This window comes from Thunnus maccoyii, chromosome 24 (genome assembly GCF_910596095.1).
Source record: "Thunnus maccoyii chromosome 24, fThuMac1.1, whole genome shotgun sequence".
In the NCBI taxonomy this organism is placed as follows: Eukaryota; Metazoa; Chordata; class Actinopteri; order Scombriformes; family Scombridae; genus Thunnus; species Thunnus maccoyii.
Window position 1 is genome coordinate 7,483,917 of NC_056556.1, and position 19,931 is coordinate 7,503,847.

Sequence of the window (19,931 nt, forward strand, 5' to 3'; positions counted from 1 at the left end):
CTATTAGACTGACAACCACTGTGAGTAAACAACCTCTTCCTGTTGTCTTTTGTGGGCTTTAACTGTGAGAACATTGAATGTTTTATGCCCTTAATATGATCAATTACATTTTAAAATGTTCCATATCTATATATATTAGTCCTGGCTGCATCTTGGTGTCGGACCTGGATTTATTACTAGTCTTACAGGTATTTATTTTCTTTTGTTTGTGCCTTTTAAAACCTTATCTCTTCTATACTATAATCAATCCTTTTTTCCTTTTTTGCTCAACAGAGAAGTGTCCTCTTATATTCTCTAAATGTTATTCTGTAAACTGCAATCCTGTTTTAGAACAAGGATTTCAAATTATCAATTCAATTTTACAGTATTCATTTGTATGAATGTATGTACTGTAGGTATACTGCCGGTTTCCTTGTGGAAATAACTTGAGCAAAGCACACTGACACCTCTCTAAGGAGAAATGCCAACCTGTGTGGAGCTCAGTTAATGGATGACCGAGCTTGAAAGGGCACGAAAGGACATGTTTCCGATCACTTTGGTTTCATCCTGCAGGTTTCGTTTAAGAAGCTGTCGCCGTGGTGACAACCCGGCCCTGAAAGATTTTCAGCTTGCCGCAGAAGTTTCCGGTTTATGAAATTAAACAATTAAACAAAGACATCTGGCTAAACTAATCATTCATTGCAAAGAAAAGGGCTGAAGTGCTGGAGCTCCACTGTTTTTGATTATATTTGTCTGTCTTAAAACAAGCAAAATGATACATTAGCTTGTTCAAGATTAATCCAACACTGTTGTATTATTATTAACTGCTGGTACTGAGGTTTAATCTGAGACTTTCCTCTGTCCATGTCTACCACAGTGACATTTTTTAGGATATCTCTACTGAAGCTACAGGACAAGTGATACAAGTCCAAGCAAATCAACTTTGGTCTGGGCTCTCTCTCTTTCTTTATAACCCTTTACTTATTAGATAAGAGAAAGTCACATACAAGCATCTTGACCTTAACACCTGCACAACAGAGCCTGCTGTTTCATTAGTTTCTTATTTGAATTTTTGAAATTTAAGGATATATTGCATTTCTATATATTTGAATGTTTTGCTGATATACAGGCTCATTAGGTATTTAAACTATTAAGTTGTGGGTGGTGGCAGACATTTTTCAGTGAGAGATATGTACATAAAAAGCAATAAAAACTAAACCCTGCATGGCTAGATATCAACACAGAGAGGTGAGAATATAGGTTTGTTTTTGGGTTTTTTTGGTATTTTGGGTGAATTGACCAAGGAGGTAATAAAGAAACAAGTATGTTTGCACTACAGAAAGTGAAATTTAAGAAATAAAATAAATGTAATACAGATGTAGACTAATAATTATTGTGGTGACACTTCTCTTTCAACACATCTGCAGGTGTGAAAACAAGCAAGAGTGTGAGATTCCTGTCAACCCAAGCAATCTTGGAAGCAGTACAGAGTGTGACCAGTCTCCCCAGTATCTGATGATGGATTACTTTTGCCAAATTTGAGTGATGTAATGCCTCCAGTGTCATGTGATGTGACGTCTGAGGATTTTTCGCATTTTGATGGTTTACTAAGACGAGTTTTCCAGAGATGCCTTTCTTTACCTCTCCTGTCCTTTTTCCTCTTTTACTTTTTAAATTCACCTAATGCTGCATTGCATTTACAGCAAATGTGTGAATTCAATACTTTTTTTTCAGCATTCAAATCAAAGTGTTGTCTATTACTAAACATGAAGAATATGCACTAAAAGCAAATGAAGGAAGATGTTTTGTTGTCAGTCTTGCAGATTTCTATCAATGCAAACAAAAACTTTTATATAAAGTACAAAAAAATATTATAATATATTAAAAAAACACAAATGTTCACTGAAAAAAACAAGCTGTTATGAGTTAATATGAGTTATTAGATGAAATTCCATTTGACAAAGAAACATTGTGCACTATACAGTAATATTTCCCATATTTATCAATTTGCAGATGTATCTCTGTTAATTCATTCTGTTCAGTCTAATATTTCGTTCTGTATTCATACATACATATTATCTTTGTAATTCTTTGTCCTTACAATCATAAACAGTAATGACTTTGACCTTCAGCTGTAGCAATTAGGGGGAGACATGCAGGTCTTATAAACCAAACTACTTATTAATGCTGACTTATTTCTGTGAATTCTCTGTGGTGAGTGAAATGCTGGGAGTCTGTGATCATTTCTCAGATATCACACATTAAGAGAACAAAGTGCACAGTACAAACCAACACCCAAATGCACCTGGAGACAAACACTGTCACCTACCTGCAGGAGATGAGAAGATGTTAATTGCTGCTTTTTTGGCTTTACTGCACATTTGCAGCCTTCAGTGATGAAGTTTCAAGCATCAGACTGAAAAAAAACAGCACATAGTTGTTTGGTCCATGAAATGTCAGGAAATGGTGAAGAGTGCTGATCACTGTTTCCCAGAGTCCAAGCTAACAACTTCAGACATCTTGTTTTGTCCACAACCCAAAAATATTCAGTTTACTGTCACAGAAGACTAAAGAAACCAGAAAATATTCACATTTGAGAAGCTGGAATCAGAGAATTTGAGAAACTTTTTTCTTGAAAAATAACTCAAAGCAATTAATCAACCAATCATTGCAACTCTAGATGGAACAAAAATTTAAATTGAAGAGACTCAAATTTAGTTTCTCCACCATCAGCGCAAAATATCTTATATTTGGCCAAAACATGTTAACTGTCATGAAACAGACACATACAGTACAGAATGGTGATGTAGTATTTTACCGCCCTCTACTGGTAGAAACAGGGTATGGTGCTTTCAGATTACACCTGATGATACTCAGTTCTAACATTTAAGACTATCAGCATCATACTGCATAATTAAGCTTTCACCACTTTAACATTGCATCTATAGTTTATCCTTCTGTGATCCAAATGTTCATAATAAGTTAATTCTAATAAACAGGTATTATTAGCCTCTGAATGAAAACTATTGTCAGGTTAACCTTAAAAACAAGTTTTTGGACTTTTTCTCTAATCTTTGATATTTGGTGAAATATTGGATCATTTGAATATTTATTGAAATGAAACCATATGAGAAGTTTAGAGGGAAAAAATCACTATTTGCTGGAGCTGTTAACAACTCATAGACATGTGAAATGTGACCTCGACTACACACCGCTTTATGTAACAACGTCAAAAGCCAAAAAGGTTGGAAACCACTGGTTTCATCTGTGTTGTATTTTAAAAGCTTGTTGCATTATCCATTGTGTCAAATCTTCATCTGAAAAGTTACTAAAGCTGTCAAATAAATGTAGTGTAGAGAGTAGAAAGCAAGAAGTAAAAACATTACCTCATCTGGAGACATGTTTGTTTTCTTGCTTTTGTTCCAACTCCAGTCACTCTCAGCCAGGTTGTCTAATGATCTTTAGAGCAACTAAGTAAAAGGAATTTTGGGAAATAGGGCTTTTTCACAACAGAAATTTTGAATTGTCAACAGCAGGAAAAGCACAGGTGTTGCTAATAAAGCTAACAATGGCTCTGTTGTGTTCAAGTGTTCTGAAAGCCAAGACAATGTGACAGTATTGTGCCAGCATAAACAATACCAGAACCCTGAAACAGAAGCAGATACATTTTATTATTTAACGCTATGTGTTTGTTTTTCCTACTGTGACATGTCAAAATATCTTCAGTGGAGGAGGCCTATAAGGGGAAAATGAATGTGATTATCCTGTAATTTCCATTTGTGGCCACAGTGGCTGCTGTTAAGCAAAATTACATGGCTTTGATTGAAAGGGTGGGTTCACAATTTTTCAAGTCTGTCTTAAAGCAACAGTCAGGTGCCCATATGAACACTGAAAGAGGTTTTGTGTATACTGACCATCAGTAGGTCCCCTCATAATGCACTTACAATGTAAGTGATAGGGAACAAACCCCACATTCCATGCAAGAGTTGGTTTAAAAGTTTATCTGAAGCTTATATGAGGCTTCAGCAGTCTGAGTTAGTCATATCAAGTGGATATCTGCCACATTTACAGTCTTTTTAGCATCAAATTCCCTCTTTGTGTTTCCTTGGACAGTGTTTAGTAACAAAAAGAGGGACTTTGGCATTAAAACGACTGTGATATTGAAAGATATCTACTTGATTTGACTCATTTGGATGACTAGAGTTTCATATTAGCTTCAGATAAACTTTTAAATACATTTTTGATTGTGGATTTTGGCCTCCATTACTTATATTTTAAGTGCATTATGAAGGGATCAACTGATGGTCAGTATAAACGGGAGGAATGATTATAGCCAGAAAAACCTGTTTCAATGTTCGTCTAGGTACCCGACAAGTGCATTAAGGCAGACTTGATAAACCTGTACTTTAACTAAAATTAACGGTTAATGTAAATACATAATTAAATGATTACTAATCATTTTTTGTTTAGATATTGCAGTTTTTTCAAATACTTTGTCGTGAGCATGAAGATTCATTCTTGACCTTGGAAACAGTACAAAACAACAAAGCTTTCAACTTGATGGGACTTTGCTTTTTTTTCTCCATGACAACTTAGCAAACTCCATCCTCTGATGTAAACCATAAGATATGGTGGAAAGCTCTTGAAAAACTAGTACCCTGACCGTGATTTGTGACATTGTTTTGTCAACATCCTATTTTAAAACAACTCAGTGACAGTCGGTTGGTTCACTGTTGAACTGATAAAATGTCCTTGTTCAGAGACACACATTATGAAAGAAAAAATATTTCTCTTCGAAGGATTCAAGGCCAGTCAGACAAAGAAGACACACACACACACACACACACACACACACATGTTTCCGTTACAGTAGACAAAGGCTTTTTATTTTGTGGGAAAACAGGTGTGTGTTGTATATTAGATATGGCTGCTGTGATGAAGTCAAAGCAGGCAGGACACTAATTAACTATTTTGCAACGACTGTAGGCCTCAGATTAATGTTTTCAGCTACAACTAATACAAACACAAAGAAACCTGATTTCTGTGTATTTGCCTTTTTATGGGAACATCTAAAATCTTTTCAACACAATCCAAGTTAAACTCGTCCATGTGTGTGCTTTACATTAATAATGCACATGCACTGTACACTTTATGCCAGTGGATGATTTCTTGACCCTTATCTTCAACCTATACATCAACTAAACAGCCCAAAAGCAACTCACCAGGCCACAAAAGTAGAGAACAGTAAAACATGCAGACACTTTCCACTCAATACTGTGTGAAACAATCACAGAAACAGATACTGCAACATCCCATCCGTCAAGGTCATTCTTTGCTATCTTGCGTTTGTGTGTTGACAACAAAATGCTTTTGCCTGCAGACTTCGCTCAGACTCAGATAGCTGCAGAGCCAAACAGAAGGAGAGAATAAAATTTCTGGAGTTAATTGGAATTCCTTACTTATAGAAAGTCAGTCCTTCTCTGGAACGGCAAAAAAAAAAGTCTTTCCTGGTTGTCATACTGTACAGTTATGGTGGCCTGTGCTCTCTTTATCCTGGGCTCTTTGTGGATCCACAGTCTGGCACAAGCATGCTGTGGAGAGGAGCTGTCCAGGGAAGTGGTGTTGTCCTGGTTCAGAGAGCGGGTTCTGGAGGGTTTGGGGCTGGAGGAGCCACCTGTGGACACGGTGCAGGGTCTTGACAGGGACATGGCAGGACCAGAAGAAAGGCATGCACCCCGGAGGACCCCTAGGACTAGCAGGACAGCGTGGGTCAACCATCACACCAGTCCGAACCAGGAAACATTTCAAATTATTCTCTTCCCCAGTTCTGGTGAGAAGCTTTGTTGATTTCAGTCTTAATATCACCTCTAAATCTCTTTATCCCATCCATTTTGCACCCTTTATTTCAAGTTTGTGATTAGGTTTTCTGGGGATTTTTTTTTTAAAGCACACGATAAGATGAAATGATACAAATCCAGTTTTGCTCATAGCAAAAGAAAATAATATATATTTACATTCCAATATAGCACAGTTTTATCATATCTTCATTGCACAGTGACTGCACAGCAAAGCTCATCTTATCATGTGAAAATAAATCTCAGCCATTTTCCAATCAGTGAAGCATGTGAGCGTCTGCTAAGTGACTGTAGCTTCATTATTTTCCTGACAATAACGCCTCATTGGACAATTTGTGCAGATTTTAGATGAAATATTAATATATAAATAAAACAATTTAGCACGAGCGATGGAGTTGCTCGGTGATTAGAAAAGTTTTGCCTGAAGAGGAATAATTCGACCCAGAAGTGACCTAGAATCTAATATTACATTCATATTTGTTTGTATGAGTTTGTAGTCATTTTGTAATTCTTCTTTGAAACTACTGGACTTCTTGCAATGCAATATTTAGAAAATGCAGTATATTCTCTATAAACATGATGCAAGTCTGAAACAAATCATGCCAAACGGCAGAACTTGTTTCTAATTTAGTTTACGGTGTAACAAATTGAGTAGGAAAGGAAATTTAGCAGATAAATGGGGGTAAGCAGGTGCCCTTGCACATGGAGATAATGGTAAATTTAAAGCCACTGTGTGAAGATTTGTTTTGTGATTATGCAGCTTTCAAATTATTCTGATGGCATAACTTTCTGTTTGTAGAAAAATGAAAGGATTCCAGTAAACATTTGTGCAGTCTATGGGTTGATCTGAATCAAGCACTCCCAGATGGTCCAGTAATAACAGAATAAACTTCTCTGACTGCTCTCTGATCTTTCTTTGGCAGACTCATCCTGTGCCAGATCTTACTCAGCTCCCGAAGAAACCACCAACAGCCACTTCACATATTACTTCCAGCCGTCCGTGAACAACCAGGAGACCTTGGTCACATCTGCCTACTTTTGGTTCTATGCGGGCGAAGAAGGAGCTGCAGCCAACTTCTCTGCCCAGCTGTTCATCCTCACATCAGCTCAGCAGCTTTCTCAGGCGGCAGAGGCTCCATCAAAGACGAGCTCAGATGGATGGACCACCTACAGCTTGGATCAGAACCTTCTGGCCTCTGTGGCTGAGGGCCCTTTTCTGCTCCAAGTCCGCTGTGCCACCTGCCAATGTCATGCCAACGAATCAGACAAGATACCCTTCCTTTACCTCCATGCACAGCCTCGTGGTCCTGTCCATTCACCCCGCCATGCAGCAGTAACCATACCCTGGTCTCCTTCTGCCATCGACTTGTTCCAGCGTCCCTCCGGGGAGAGACCACAACACAGCGACTGCCACCGAGCAGAAATCGAAATCAGCTTCAAGGAGCTGGGCTGGGACTACTGGATCATCCAACCCAAAGTGCTGACTTTCTACTACTGTCACGGGAACTGCTCGGCCTGGGATCGAACCACCGCCATGCTGGGGATCACACAGTGCTGCGCTCCGGTCCCAGGAACCATGAAGTCCCTGAGGATCACCACAACATCTGATGGCGGGTACTCGTTTAAGTATGAGACCTTGCCCAACATCATACCTGAAGAGTGTACTTGTATCTGAGCATTAAAGGTTAAAGGGCTAGTTCGCCCAAATTACATGTTAAAGTCCATAAATGTACACAGGAAGTTATATGTTATATTTGTCTTGGTATACTCTTTTTACAGTTAATGTAACAAAAAACAAAACAAAACAAAAAACAACAACAAAAAAAAGTTTTATACTAAGAAGATGTACAATCAAATGGCAACAACCTCCAGTTAAACTTCACAAATAGACAGCAAAAATGGTTTTCTAAGTATCTAATAGTTACTTTTTGTTTTCTGGGTTGTTCACAAAGCTGTATCACCACCATTCACAATTTGTTTTAATTTTTTGCAGCTGTTAGTGGCTTCTCCATTTCCTCTGTGTATTGCATTATTGCACAACAGCATCCCTCAATAGCACATCCATAAACCCAGCGTTATTTGAGAGTTGGAAATTAGCAATAGCTACAAACTCTGTGCAGCAACTCTGTATTGGAACTATGTTAAATTGCATCATCCCTATCAAATAAAATAAAAATAAATACATATTTAATATATTGATTTGATTTCTAGGATGTTTTGTGTAATTTTTCCAGTGTGAAAATGACTACCAACTGTCTTTGCAGCAAGCTCTGTGGATTATACGAGGACATTTTCTGTAGAAAAACATGTTGACATTTCAGATGCAATGTTTAGTTTCAGAAGTGGATATTTCAAAATCTAACACATACAACCAAAACATTGCATTCCACCAGGGAAAAGTTAGAAAATCTTTGTTACTATGATGTAATATGGATAAACTGACCCTTTAACACTGATTTTGAGTTAGCTAATGCCATTTATCTTGTTTGTTAAGTTGTTTTTTGTCATTTCTTCTTAAGTAAAGCTGTATTTTGTCTCCCTCATTGATGTTCTGACTACCACCATTAGAGGGCAGTGTAGGCCTACGTTTAAACTGCTCAACGTTTTCATATTCAGTCTGACTTGTCTTGGTTTTAAGTGATGATGGAAGATATTAAAACATCTGATTCAAATTTCAATAATTATGTTATTACCACAAACATCTCTGTTAAACATGACAACATGACAGGGTCCCAATTTTCAATTATTTCCACAGTGTTTTCTTTTAACTGATTAAATGTTTTAGTCCCTGATTCATGAATCTTTTGTTCCAATTTCACATTTAATATTCTGATTTGTCAGTTATCAGTTCATTGAGTAACAATCAGCAGCTTTGTATACACAGCAACTTCACCACTGAAATAAAATCCAAAAGACCAAAACCTCCCGTTCAAATATATTTATTTACTCTGAAGACAAAATAATCTCTACAGTTACAAATACTACAAAACTTGCAATAGAAAAAAAAAAAAAAAAGTATAAACCATTGAAGAAGTACCATATTCAAAACGGAATGTCGTACCTAACAAGAAGTAGCAAAAGTGGAAGTGAGATGATTACAAGAATACAGCATCAAACAGCTCTCTGGCAATCTTAAGTTTCCAGCCAAAGACTATAAAACCAACCAACAGGCTCTAAGAAAGTACAAACTTGGTATGAACACTGAAGCTAAGTCTCAAGACGAAGTGAAGGTTACATCTGTTTACATGGCACCAGGATCTGCCTTCAACAGCCAACTGTCATCGGTTCCTCAGCTGGGTTGTGTTTTTTTTTTTTTGTTTTTTTTTTTTTTTCTTCCTTTCTTTTCCAGGATGCATAAAAGCATCCATGTTTGAACACAGAGGAGGCGAAGTGCATGTCAAGGATGGAAAATATGTCTCACCGAAGAAGAATGTAAATTTGAAAAGACGTGGATGGAATTTCATTGTTGACAGTAGCCCAAAAGACAGATGTTTCCAGCTGGTTAGCAAAAACCACAAAAAGAGAAATTATTTTTGAACTTTATGCAATGACGAACATTCTGAATCATTTTTTATAGCACATTATTTAGGGAAGAGGAGGGTTTACTGGCATCCAAGTGCGCAAATTTCTGCAATCATCTGAAATAGGTGGCATTTGTGAAGCCAACACTTCCCTCTGAACAAAAGGTAACTAATCTAGAGCTTTGGTCAAGTCAAAAGTAAAGCATACTAGTAAAATAAATGGAATATTTCAAATGAATTGATTGTACAAAAAATGATTCTTGGAAATTCCTTGAAGCATTTCCTGTTGATAAAGAATTCAAGCATTTCCCAGGTAAACAATTTTGGCCGATTGGAGTATACAGACTTCAAAACTCTGTCAAACATTTTTTTGAAATAGTGTGGCTTCTGGTTAATGAACACCAATAATCTCCGACATCAAATCTGTTTAAATTAAACATGACTCATCTAGCACAGGTTAAGCCGCCCTTGTTATGAATAATGCTGCTGCGCACGCTCCAGAAATGACATAACCCAAGGCTGTGTTGTTTCAGATTCTGCCTTGAGGCAAACAAGCCTCAACAAAGTGAGTTGTTAACATTCGGCGACATTTTATATATATATATATATATAAAAAAAAAGCCTCTTTTGTGAGGAAGACAAAAAAAATTACACTCGGCAAGAGGAGTTTAAAGCTTACAATAATCCTTACAAGGTCTGAAATGAATGTGGATTACTGTATGGCCGCAAAACACAGAGTGGCTGAAAGAACAGGGTGTAGACAAGGTTTTAGCCGAAGGCACAGTCGAGGTTTGGACGTAGGTCAGCAAGCAGAAACTCGAGATGTGACAGGCTTTCAAGTTTAGAGTCGTGGAGATGAACCATTTGTCTCAACAGCTTGGTCAGCATTTTTCTCTCTCTTTCTTTCTTTCTTTCTTTTTGACTGACCCCTAATACTGAAAGGCACATTTCTCTCATCCACACACAAACACACACATACACACTCACACACATACATACATACACACACACACACACATACACACACGCTTTGGTCTCCCTCAGTGGTCTGACTGCATTCCCATATGTGCTTCCCCCATGTGTTTAAGGCCAGTAGGAATGGTAGGACAGACGTTTGAGGCAGGAAGCACGCTCAGGCATGTATTCCTAGGAGAGAGGGAGACAAAACAGATAAACACTGAGGCTGTGTGTTATGCTGAGTTTGTGCTGACTTCAGGCCTAATATGACAGAAAAATTTAACCAACAAAATCTGATGCACACTTCAGGAAATGTTCAGAAAAGAGCTTAAGCAGTAATGCCAAACATTCACTCGTTCCACTGTCTCAAATGTAAGGATTTGCTGATTTTGATTATTTTTGGATTTTAGACAGTTGGTTAGACAAAAACAGTCAATTTGTTACCTTTGGGCTCAGTTGCAACCCTATAAAATGATTATTATACGTCTTGCAAAAGGATTGGGACTGAAACGAATGGTTTAGTTCCCTGAAATGTCTTTTGTTTTTGATTTAGTCCAAATCAAAAAAGGTCCAAAAGATTTTTCGTTTTCAGTTACATAGAAAAAACCCCCCAGAGAAGTAGCAAACCTTCACTTTTAAGAGGATGGAATTCGGGGCTGTTTGGCATTTTTTCTTGGTAAATGACTTAATAGATTTGTAGATATAAAACTGAACTTTTAAATAAGCCAAGAGCATATTTTAGCAGTATCTTAATACCTTTTTCGCTCGCCTCTCCTTGCTTTTCCTGGGCAAAGTTGAGGCGGTTCTGCTCTGCGGCTGTCTGCGCAGACGTGTTGACCTCTGGGCTGCTGCTTCGTGAAGGGCTTCCTTCATCTCCCTGGTAGGCCAGGTCCAGGTGCTGCTGGGCCAGCTTCAGGTGCCTCCTCAACCGCTCCAGGTCCCTGGTCCCCTCATCCCCAAAACTTTCCCTCCCGGAGTCACCCATCGGCAAGTCCCTTATCTCTCCTTTCAGCTTCTCCTTCTTCATGGTGGCGTGGTATCCTGGCGGAGCTGTGGGAATGGAACGTGAGGATGACGGTGGTGGGGGACGTGGCCTGTGGGTGACTCGCCTGCGAAAGGTGTCTCGGATGCCGCTGACCCCCAAATGGAGGATCTCTAGGATGGTGAGGAGCAGGCAGAGGAAGGACACAACGTACATCACCAGCAGGAAGATGGTCTTCTCCGTGGGCCTGGACACAAAACAGTCCACTGTGTGAGGGCACGGTGAGCGAGTGCACACGTAGGAAGGTAGCACCTCAAAGCCGTAGAGGATATACTGGCCGAAAAGAAAGGAGATCTCAAAGGCAGAGCGCCACAGCAGCTGGCACGCGTAGACTTTCATCAGGCCATCTCGCAGAATCCGCCGACGACCATCATGCTTTCTCTCTGTGCCTTAAAAACAGAGAAACTCTGGTAAGAACCTGATCTAGTTAGTCTCAAAAGGGGGTAAAACCTTCAGAGTATTACAATGTTAAAAACTGCTTTCTGATGAATACCTTTTTCTGCTTTGTCTGGCTCTTCTGGTTCAATCTCTTCAGCGATTATGGGGTCTTCCTCGCCGTTGTCTTCTGCCTCCTCGTAGTCCCGAACTGCCCCGCGGATGACAATGGGCATCCTCTTCTTCTTCTTGTTTCTGATTGGCCGGTACTCTTTGTCCTCCATGCGGGCGATCTTGTGCATGGCAAAACCCAGGTACATAATGGTGGGGGTGGTAATCATGATCACCTGGACAAGAAAATATGTACATATTTGAAAAATTCAGCTAGACTTAAATCATTCAGACATAATTATGTGTAAATCATCACTGTAGGTAGCATTTTTGAAGATTTTACATTGAACATTTGTTGAAAATGTGATGCAACTCACCTGAAAGATCCAGAATCTGACGTGTGAGAGCGGCGCAAACGCATCGTAACACACGTTCTCACACCCAGGCTGTTGTGTGTTACAGACAAATTTACTCTGTTCATCGTGGTAGATGGTCTCACCGCCGACGGCTGTCAACACGATGCGGAAGATGATGAGCACCGTCAGCCAGACCTTCCCCACGAAGGTGGAGTGGTTGGAGATCTCATCCAGAAGACGAGTAAGGAAGCTCCAACTCATGGTGCCAAGGTGACCGGGGAGCTAAACAAGCTCTGGGTGAGAAAGAGACAGAACATTAATATTATGACCAAAAATGTTTAGGGTTTTTTTTTTCCTTTTTTTAAACTGAGCGACCCACTTAATGCACATTGACCTGTATTGTTGTGTTTTTTGTTGCTGATGTATCTGATACAATAAGTGAATTACTTTGATTCATCCTTTCCATCATTTATAAAAGAAAAAAAACAACCAAATGTACCATTTACAGCCACTGAAATGCAAATATTTGCTGGTTTTCTTTGCCATCAAACTGTGCATCTTTGGGTTTTGAATTGTTGGTGGGACAAAACAAGACATTTGAAGACATCACCTCATATTCAGCGAAACTGATTAATTGTTTGGTGTATAAAATCTCAGACAATAATGACACATCCATCTCAAAGAAAATCAACAGATTAAATGAATGACTATTTGATGTTATGCAAAATTTCAGGTAAAAACAAAAGGAAAAGATGTAAAACAGCAGTGCCAAAGTGTCAATCAATGCACTTTGAAGCCTATAAGCATCACTAAAATACTAATAGATATTAATAGAGAGTGTGCACATCAAATACATCCATTTGCATGATCATTAAAGAATGCAACTGCAGTATTCTTGGTAAACCTAAGAAGACATAAAAAACAGCCACAAACTTTGTTTTTAAATCCCACCAAGATCTCTCTCTGTGAATCCATCCTGTGGGTCAGGATGCACTAGTCCAGGTAGCATGTGGCATGAGGTAAACCCACATTCTTACAGCTCCCTGCCATGCCAAGCTTAAGCTTCTTAATCAAACATCAAAGTACTGGCTGGCATGTTGCAGCTAGTTGTGAGGGAGCATGGAGTGGCTTTAGATGGAGGAATTGTAATGCTGAAGGGGGTAAATGGAGTTAGGAATTTTTTTCCTGTCACATTGCCAGAAGTTATCCCTTTAAATTCTTCTTTTTTAAAAAAAAATCACTATGTGGTAGGTTAAAATGTTAATGCCATAATAAAAGGAACAATGCTGGTACTTTTTTCAGTTCAATAACCATTGAGAGTGTCTGCTCCTTTAAAGTGGATCAAGTATTTACAGAACTTCTCTTTGTAGAGTTGTTTGATCATTTTTCCAAGATCGGATTATTTGGTTTCTCTCTCCAAAACTAGGTGAAAAATTTGCCGAGCACTGAAATTGAATACTACGCATCAATTAAAGCACTCAGTTTCAAAAAGATATCTAATTTTGGTTTATTTTAATATCTGTACGGATCCATCCCTCAACCGAAAAACGGGGCACGAGAAAACATTTTTACTTAACGCCACAAAAACTTTTATTTCTACACTAATTTGAACGACAACACACAAAAAAGGAACATTTAGAACAACTAGAACCCTTCATCTCTACATCCCTACATTCGGAAAACAGGGTGTAGCAAAGAAAATAACCAGCATTTCATGACTCATTGCAAGAGTACAATGTTTTAACCATTACAAGCATCTGCAGGCATGTCTCCTCAGATTAGAACATTGTTAACTCAAGCCCTCGCCAGGTTACTCATCCATTCCTTTGCGAAATCCTTCAACACTGGCACCTTCAGTTGTTCAAAAATGGTGAGGCCGAACTTGCCCGAGCCTGACCCTGCTCACCAAAAAAATATTCTGCCAAAACAGGCTTTCATGTCAAGTTTAAAGAGACTAAACCAAAGCTGTGAAAACATGTTAGAAATCGGCCTGTCTCGGCTCGATCCGGGCAGGGAAAATTATGCTTTAAGGCACTAAATCTCACTTTAAAATAAAATGAATGATGATAAATGATGATATTAACCCACTACAGAGACATCATCTCACCTCTCTGGAAAAAAAATGTCACTTGTGCCCTCTCAGTGTTGACTTTGTGGTGGTGGGAACGGGTGAGGTGTTTGAACAACAGACAGGCTTGTGACCCTGAAAGAACAGAACAGTACAGCTGCAGGGTGACTGACATCTGTTTTAATCTTAAACCTATTATACAATTAAAAACCCCACCTATAAACGTTGAAGGTATTCAAGCAGAGCTGCTATATGGAGAAAACAAAAAACATCCAACATCCGACATGTTTTTACACGCGTTAGTATCTTGGTTAAGACTAATTATTTAATTATGTGTTCAACTCCTCACAGCTAAAAAACGTTAAAGCTCTTCTGACATTCACTGACGCCGGCTGCCCCTTTAAAAACATCGCTGTGTCCCAGTTACTAGCGGGTTTGGTTTCTTAACACAGAAAACTCTTTTTTGTGATCTGATATTCAGCCATCTCCGCTTCAAACTGTGCTTTGAGGACACGACCCATTGTGCAAAATAACGTGCACACAAACACACACACATACACACAGACCAAAAGAATGATTCCAAAGCAAGTCTGACCACTAATGGGCATTTAATATCTCTATAATCAGAAAACAATTTGAAAAACATGTTTAGCTGCCAAAACAGGGAGCAATAGAATTACATATGACCTCCAAGGGGTTCAACCTTTTTTATCAACTTTCAAACAAACTTATCGTCATGCTTTATTCACCTGAGCAACACAAGTGCACCTGGAAAATTTACTGGATATTACTTGACCTTGTCAAGACAGAGGTTAGAAATGCAGATTGATGTGGTGTCACACAGACTGATGACTGTTAGGTTGGTTCACCACAAAGTGCCAATTAAGTCCATCAAATGTCCTCATTGCCAGTGCATTTTTTATACTTCAAATCTATTTAACATGTTCTTTTTTTTAAGTTTTAAGTGACCTCACCCTGTTTTGCATGTTTCTCTTAAATATCTCAAACATGAAATGTCAGACAGGTAAGATAGCATCTCTGCGTTTGTCAAGAACTAGTCCGTCTCTTAGGGGAAGGGAGCCAAAAAGTTGCTGTAATTTGAGACTCCGGCTCTGCGCCAAGAATGGATCAAGATGTAGTTTAGATTTTTGGTTTTTTAAGTTGTTCGGTGTGATTTAAATCTGTAGAGCAGGTGCTACTGCTCCAATGAGGAGTTCAGGCTCCTGGTTGGGAGGGTCGGAGGGTCCATGAAAGGTTTCCAAGGGTGCACGACTAAGGAGCAGACAGACAAAATGTACTCAGATGAAAGCTTTACAGCAGCCCTTGTTAACACACTGTTAAATGCCTTTGCTGCCTTCCTCTTGTCTGGATAAAGGTACAAAGGAAAACAGTGTATTTGCCTAATATAAACTGGTTTCTGGCTCAAGTAAACGCAAACATTTCTGCAATGCCATCCTCCCAACAGCTGACCAAAGAAAGCTTTTAAACAGTAGCATATTTGCTCATGAGGGCTAAACCCAGCTCAACTGATTTAATGGCTTTTTTGCTTCAGGAGTCACTGGGCTCCAGGAGGAGATGGAGGGGGTTGGAGAGTTTTGGGCAAAGGATCTGGACAAAGCAGAGGCGAGTTAACATTCCAACCTAACCAAAAGCAGAAAGCTGGATTTTAGGGTTCAGGGAGCAGACGGAGGGCACATGAAATCCACATGCAGTCTAAGCAACAAGAGAAGAACACAGCACCTACAAATGTCAATCACTGCTCTCACTTCTGTGGTGTCACTGTGGAAAAAAAAATGCAGTTTCTGACTTTGCAAAAAGCCACCAGAGGAGGGACAAGACTTTAACCACAAGGCAGATTTTCCTTTCCTGTTTCAAATAAGCAGTGAAACGAAGTTGAAAGGAGGTTTAAAGAGATCCTCAGCAGAGCTGTTGAAGGCTATGAACACGCTTTGCTGAGTCAGACTGAATTGTTTTGGAAATTGTGGCATTCCTGGAGGAAAACAAAGTGCTGCCAAGCTTCAGTGGGGAACAAAAATCCGGTGCTTTAAAAGATGAAGCCGTCACATTTAAGAGTCAGAGACACGATTAGTTTGGAAAGTTGAAGCCACTATTACTGAGAGAATTACTCATTAAATAAACAAAGGAAAATCACTGTAATGCTTAGTCTGTAATGGGAGGTTTATTTGAGCCACTTCGCCGTGGCAGTTTTTAAATCTCCTAGAATATAAAAGCCTTTTTTTGGCACTTCTATAACCTCACAGCATTTCGAGTCGCACTAATTGTCTTTTACAAAGTGTTACAGGATTAAATTTTCCTCTTTGGCATTTGAAACTGAGAAACTTTGTTGCGACTCACCACTCTCCGGCAGCACGCACTGATCCAAAAGTCGTTACGCGGAACCCACTAGACCAAAACCTGCTACTAAAATAAACTTTCTGGATGACAAAACAGCTCAAACGAGCTTTCATAAACTTGTAAATTGTAACTAACTTTTTCCAAACAAACTTTTCTTGCGACCAGACACCCACCTTCTGCGCTCCAATCCGCGCGTCTTCTCTCCTCGCGCTTAATTGCTCGACCAGGTTTTCCTAATTAGAGCGCACTCTCATCTGCGTCAGCGTGCGTCCGCGTCCGAGGCAGCCTTCAGCATGAACCATTGAACCAAGTTGAATCATTCAGTCTGTGTTGACCCCATGTGTCGGGGTCCCGAACAAGAGGACAAAAGGCTCCTGCTCCCCTCCTCTTCCACGTAACTCGGCCCCATTCAAGAAGAGGAGGCCCCTCTCCTGAAACCTGAGATCCAGGACGCTGACTACCGTTCTGCCCCCACGAAAAAAAAGGACTATGGGAATCCTATTATGAGTTTTATAATGTGATGATGCTATACAAGTGTCACAGCTAAACCTCAGGTGGCCCATGGACACTTCATAGGAATTTCATAGGACTGAAAAGTACCATGACGCACAAAAAAAACGCCTTTCTACCGCACGCTATACTTAGTGCATTACTTTACCTCATAATCATGGTGTTGTTCAGCCAGATTAAATAAAGTACTGGTATTAAAATCTTTATATATTCAAATAAAGTCCATATAAATACACATACAAGTTGTTAAAGTTCATAACAAAGTTATTTGTACACAAAATGTGTATTCATATTGCCTGTGCAATGACTAAAGCAGCTATTCTTGCACGTTTCCTTATAAATTCTGCCTTAATAGAGTTTATAACGTTCAGTTTTTGGAGAGTCAACTTTATGGTCATTTTTAGGTGCTTCTAACAGGCTATTTAGTCTACTCTCTGATATTAATACTGTGGACAAAATCTTTGTATTGCACTGCAGTAGTTTCAGCTGTATGTTAACCTAAATCTATATGTCAAAGAGAGTGATTTAGCATTTCAATAAAGTTGGGGATTTGTGAGATACAGATTATGATCATAATTGATGCATCAGGCTGAGATATGCTGACTCCTGCTATGGGTCAAGCTTCAAAAAAGTTTGTAACGCAGCATTTCTGATCAAATTTAAAGTCTCCACGCTTAAACTGAGATAACCCTTAATGACAAAATCTGCACCTCTAGAGCCACAGATGAAGACATCGCACAACTTAAACTGATCTTGATGTTTAGTGGAATGCCCCTTTAAACGCCTCCACATCCCAAAGAACTCCACCTGAGAGGATTTATATTGTTAGAAATCTGTTTACATTCATAGTTTTTTTTATGCTTTAAAAGTACATTGAGTGCAACAACACCATAATCGAATCATTCCCCCCTTTTTTTTTTTTTTTTTTTTTGCTGAGGACCCCATGTTATCCCCTGGACCACAGTTTGGCAGCCCACCGGTCTGACAGAGTACTGCGTGACTACAGCTTTTAGACGAAGAGGCCCACCATCCAAGAAATTCGTTGACTCTCGAGCGTTCACCAAAACAACAGATTTCTTGCTGTCATGCACGGACCCAAAATGTTTGGAGGAGGCTGTGGGAAGTCGAATCAGGCCAGATGTCTGCGCCCGGCCAACTCACCGTGGCTGCATCCCAGCTTCCTCTCATAACTAACTATCCTCCCTGTCCTCTGGTTCTCAAATCTGATCCAAGTGAGGCATGAACTCATTCACCTGCACCTTTTCACCTTTGCTTACTTACAGAGAAAAACAATTCATCTTTTAGCCTCTTGTGGGAAGTCTTACATTTTTCATTATCACTCATGGATTCTTCAGCGATTACGTTTTGCTTTTAAGGAGTGAATGGTGTGTTAATTCTAGGGGCATAAATGCAATTTAAGCCACAATCAGATCAGAGTAGGGTTAGGGGGTTTGGGCAAGTTTCCCTTGCCTCTAAATTCCTTCCTTCACCCCTGCAGTGAACATATTAACTGCTTGAATAAAGGCAGGGACTCACTTTTGTCACCTGCACAGCTCACCACCTCTTCCCACTGAGCATACAGCAGGTAGCATGATGTGGTTATGTTTAAATATCAGGGTAGATTGCTTATTCCCTCCCCTAACATAAAACTTTGTGACATAAATTCATGGCATTCAGCGGTTATGACTCATGGACTCACAGGCTTCATTTCTGGGCTCATTAATTTCACCATGTTTTAGGCCAAAAACAAAAGGATTCAGTATTTCCCCCAGCAGGAGTTTATTCCTGGCAGGACGGAGATGGCTCTGAAACAGTGTTTAGATTATCAGGTGGGGAAACTGTGAGACATACAGAAACTACAAGAGAACAATAAAAAAAATGAACAAATAACAACAGGAATTTCATTAATGATGCACAATATACAGCCATTATGTACTTGTACGTGATTCTGCACACGAAAGAAAAGCTTGTCTGGACACTGACATCTGCAAGTTCCCAAAACGTCTATTAATGCAATTTCTCGAGCCACAAAGTCTTTATCGCAGAAAATTCTCATGAGAACAAACAGCAGGCTACATAGTGTACAGACGAAAATGATGGCTCCACCTAGAATGATACAAAATAACACCAATTATCCCCCAAACATTTGCACACACAAGAGCTAGATAGCCTTAAGACAACACTGTAGCCCGTGCAGCGTTCACGACAATGTGTATCGCAAATGTTTTCCTCCAAAAAGCTGCAGATGCACACTGAGCAGGTCCTTTTTGATCCCAGTTCAAACGCTGAATGTATTTTTTATTGACTTATGTGCTGATCTCAACAAGGGTAACTGCAGCTGCAATGCATGAGTTCTTAATATGAAAGCTTTGTCAAATTTTTTCCCCCCACATATCCTTTAATTCCTTTGGTTCTTTTGGATTTGTGCACTATGAAAGAGCTGCAAAGTGTCAACAGATTTGTATTTTTAAAAGGGAGTTTGGAGCTTTTTGCCTCAGCTGTAAAAGCTCAAACCTCTCAGACTGCGAGCGTCCAACCTGCTGAAAGCGTCTTCGAGCACGACGCTTAAACCCACACCGCCACCAAGGAAGTGGTTCTTGCACCTGCAGCTGACCTTTGACCTCGCTCTGCCTAGACAAGAGGTAGAAAGCCACAAAATGTGCTGTTGTTTATTGTGCGAATCGGATTTATGGGAAGAACATTAAAACCAGGCTGCATGGGGAAGTGGATGAGTAGTCGCCAGTCATTTGTGTGTAAACCCGCTGTTGTTCACTGGTTTGGGGATCGGGAGTATGCCAGCCA

General features: G+C 39.5%; 3 protein-coding genes across 6 annotated transcripts in view; 1 reads left to right on the forward strand and 2 right to left on the reverse strand.

Moving 5' to 3' along the window:
• The window catches only part of LOC121892103 (striated muscle preferentially expressed protein kinase-like), a 55,832-nt gene extending 52,104 nt beyond the window's left edge, over positions 1–3,728 (reverse strand). Inside the window, exons 1-2 of the mRNA XM_042404924.1 lie at positions 3,366–3,728; positions 2,309–2,395 (exon numbers count right to left, since the gene is read on the reverse strand). The gene's annotated coding sequence lies outside the window, so the exon portion shown is untranslated. The remainder of the gene's footprint in view (positions 1–2,308; positions 2,396–3,365) is intronic.
• A 1,596-nt stretch (positions 3,729–5,324) lies between these two features.
• On the forward strand, positions 5,325–8,038 carry inha (inhibin subunit alpha). Its single transcript, XM_042404950.1, has 2 exons — positions 5,325–5,809; positions 6,758–8,038. Exons 1-2 carry the CDS (start codon positions 5,509–5,511, stop codon positions 7,507–7,509), a joined length of 1,053 nt encoding a protein of 350 aa, XP_042260884.1. The 5' UTR covers positions 5,325–5,508; the 3' UTR covers positions 7,510–8,038.
• A 719-nt stretch (positions 8,039–8,757) lies between these two features.
• LOC121892116 (gap junction gamma-1 protein-like) lies at positions 8,758–17,042 on the reverse strand. 4 transcript variants are annotated; one of them, XM_042404948.1, is made up of 6 exons: positions 16,793–17,042; positions 14,304–14,399; positions 12,218–12,489; positions 11,848–12,076; positions 11,069–11,743; positions 8,758–10,501 (listed from the first exon to the last, which is right to left on the reverse strand). In XM_042404948.1, the coding sequence occupies exons 3-6, from the start codon at positions 12,455–12,457 to the stop codon at positions 10,488–10,490; spliced, it is 1,158 nt and encodes a 385-aa protein (XP_042260882.1). In that variant the 5' UTR covers positions 12,458–12,489; positions 14,304–14,399; positions 16,793–17,042; the 3' UTR covers positions 8,758–10,487. The 4 variants fall into 4 exon arrangements, with proteins under 4 accessions (XP_042260882.1, XP_042260880.1, XP_042260883.1 ...); XM_042404946.1 differs by lacking the exon at positions 16,793–17,042 and adding an exon at positions 16,620–16,786; XM_042404949.1 differs by lacking the exon at positions 14,304–14,399.
• Between the last annotated feature and the right edge of the window lie 2,889 nt (positions 17,043–19,931).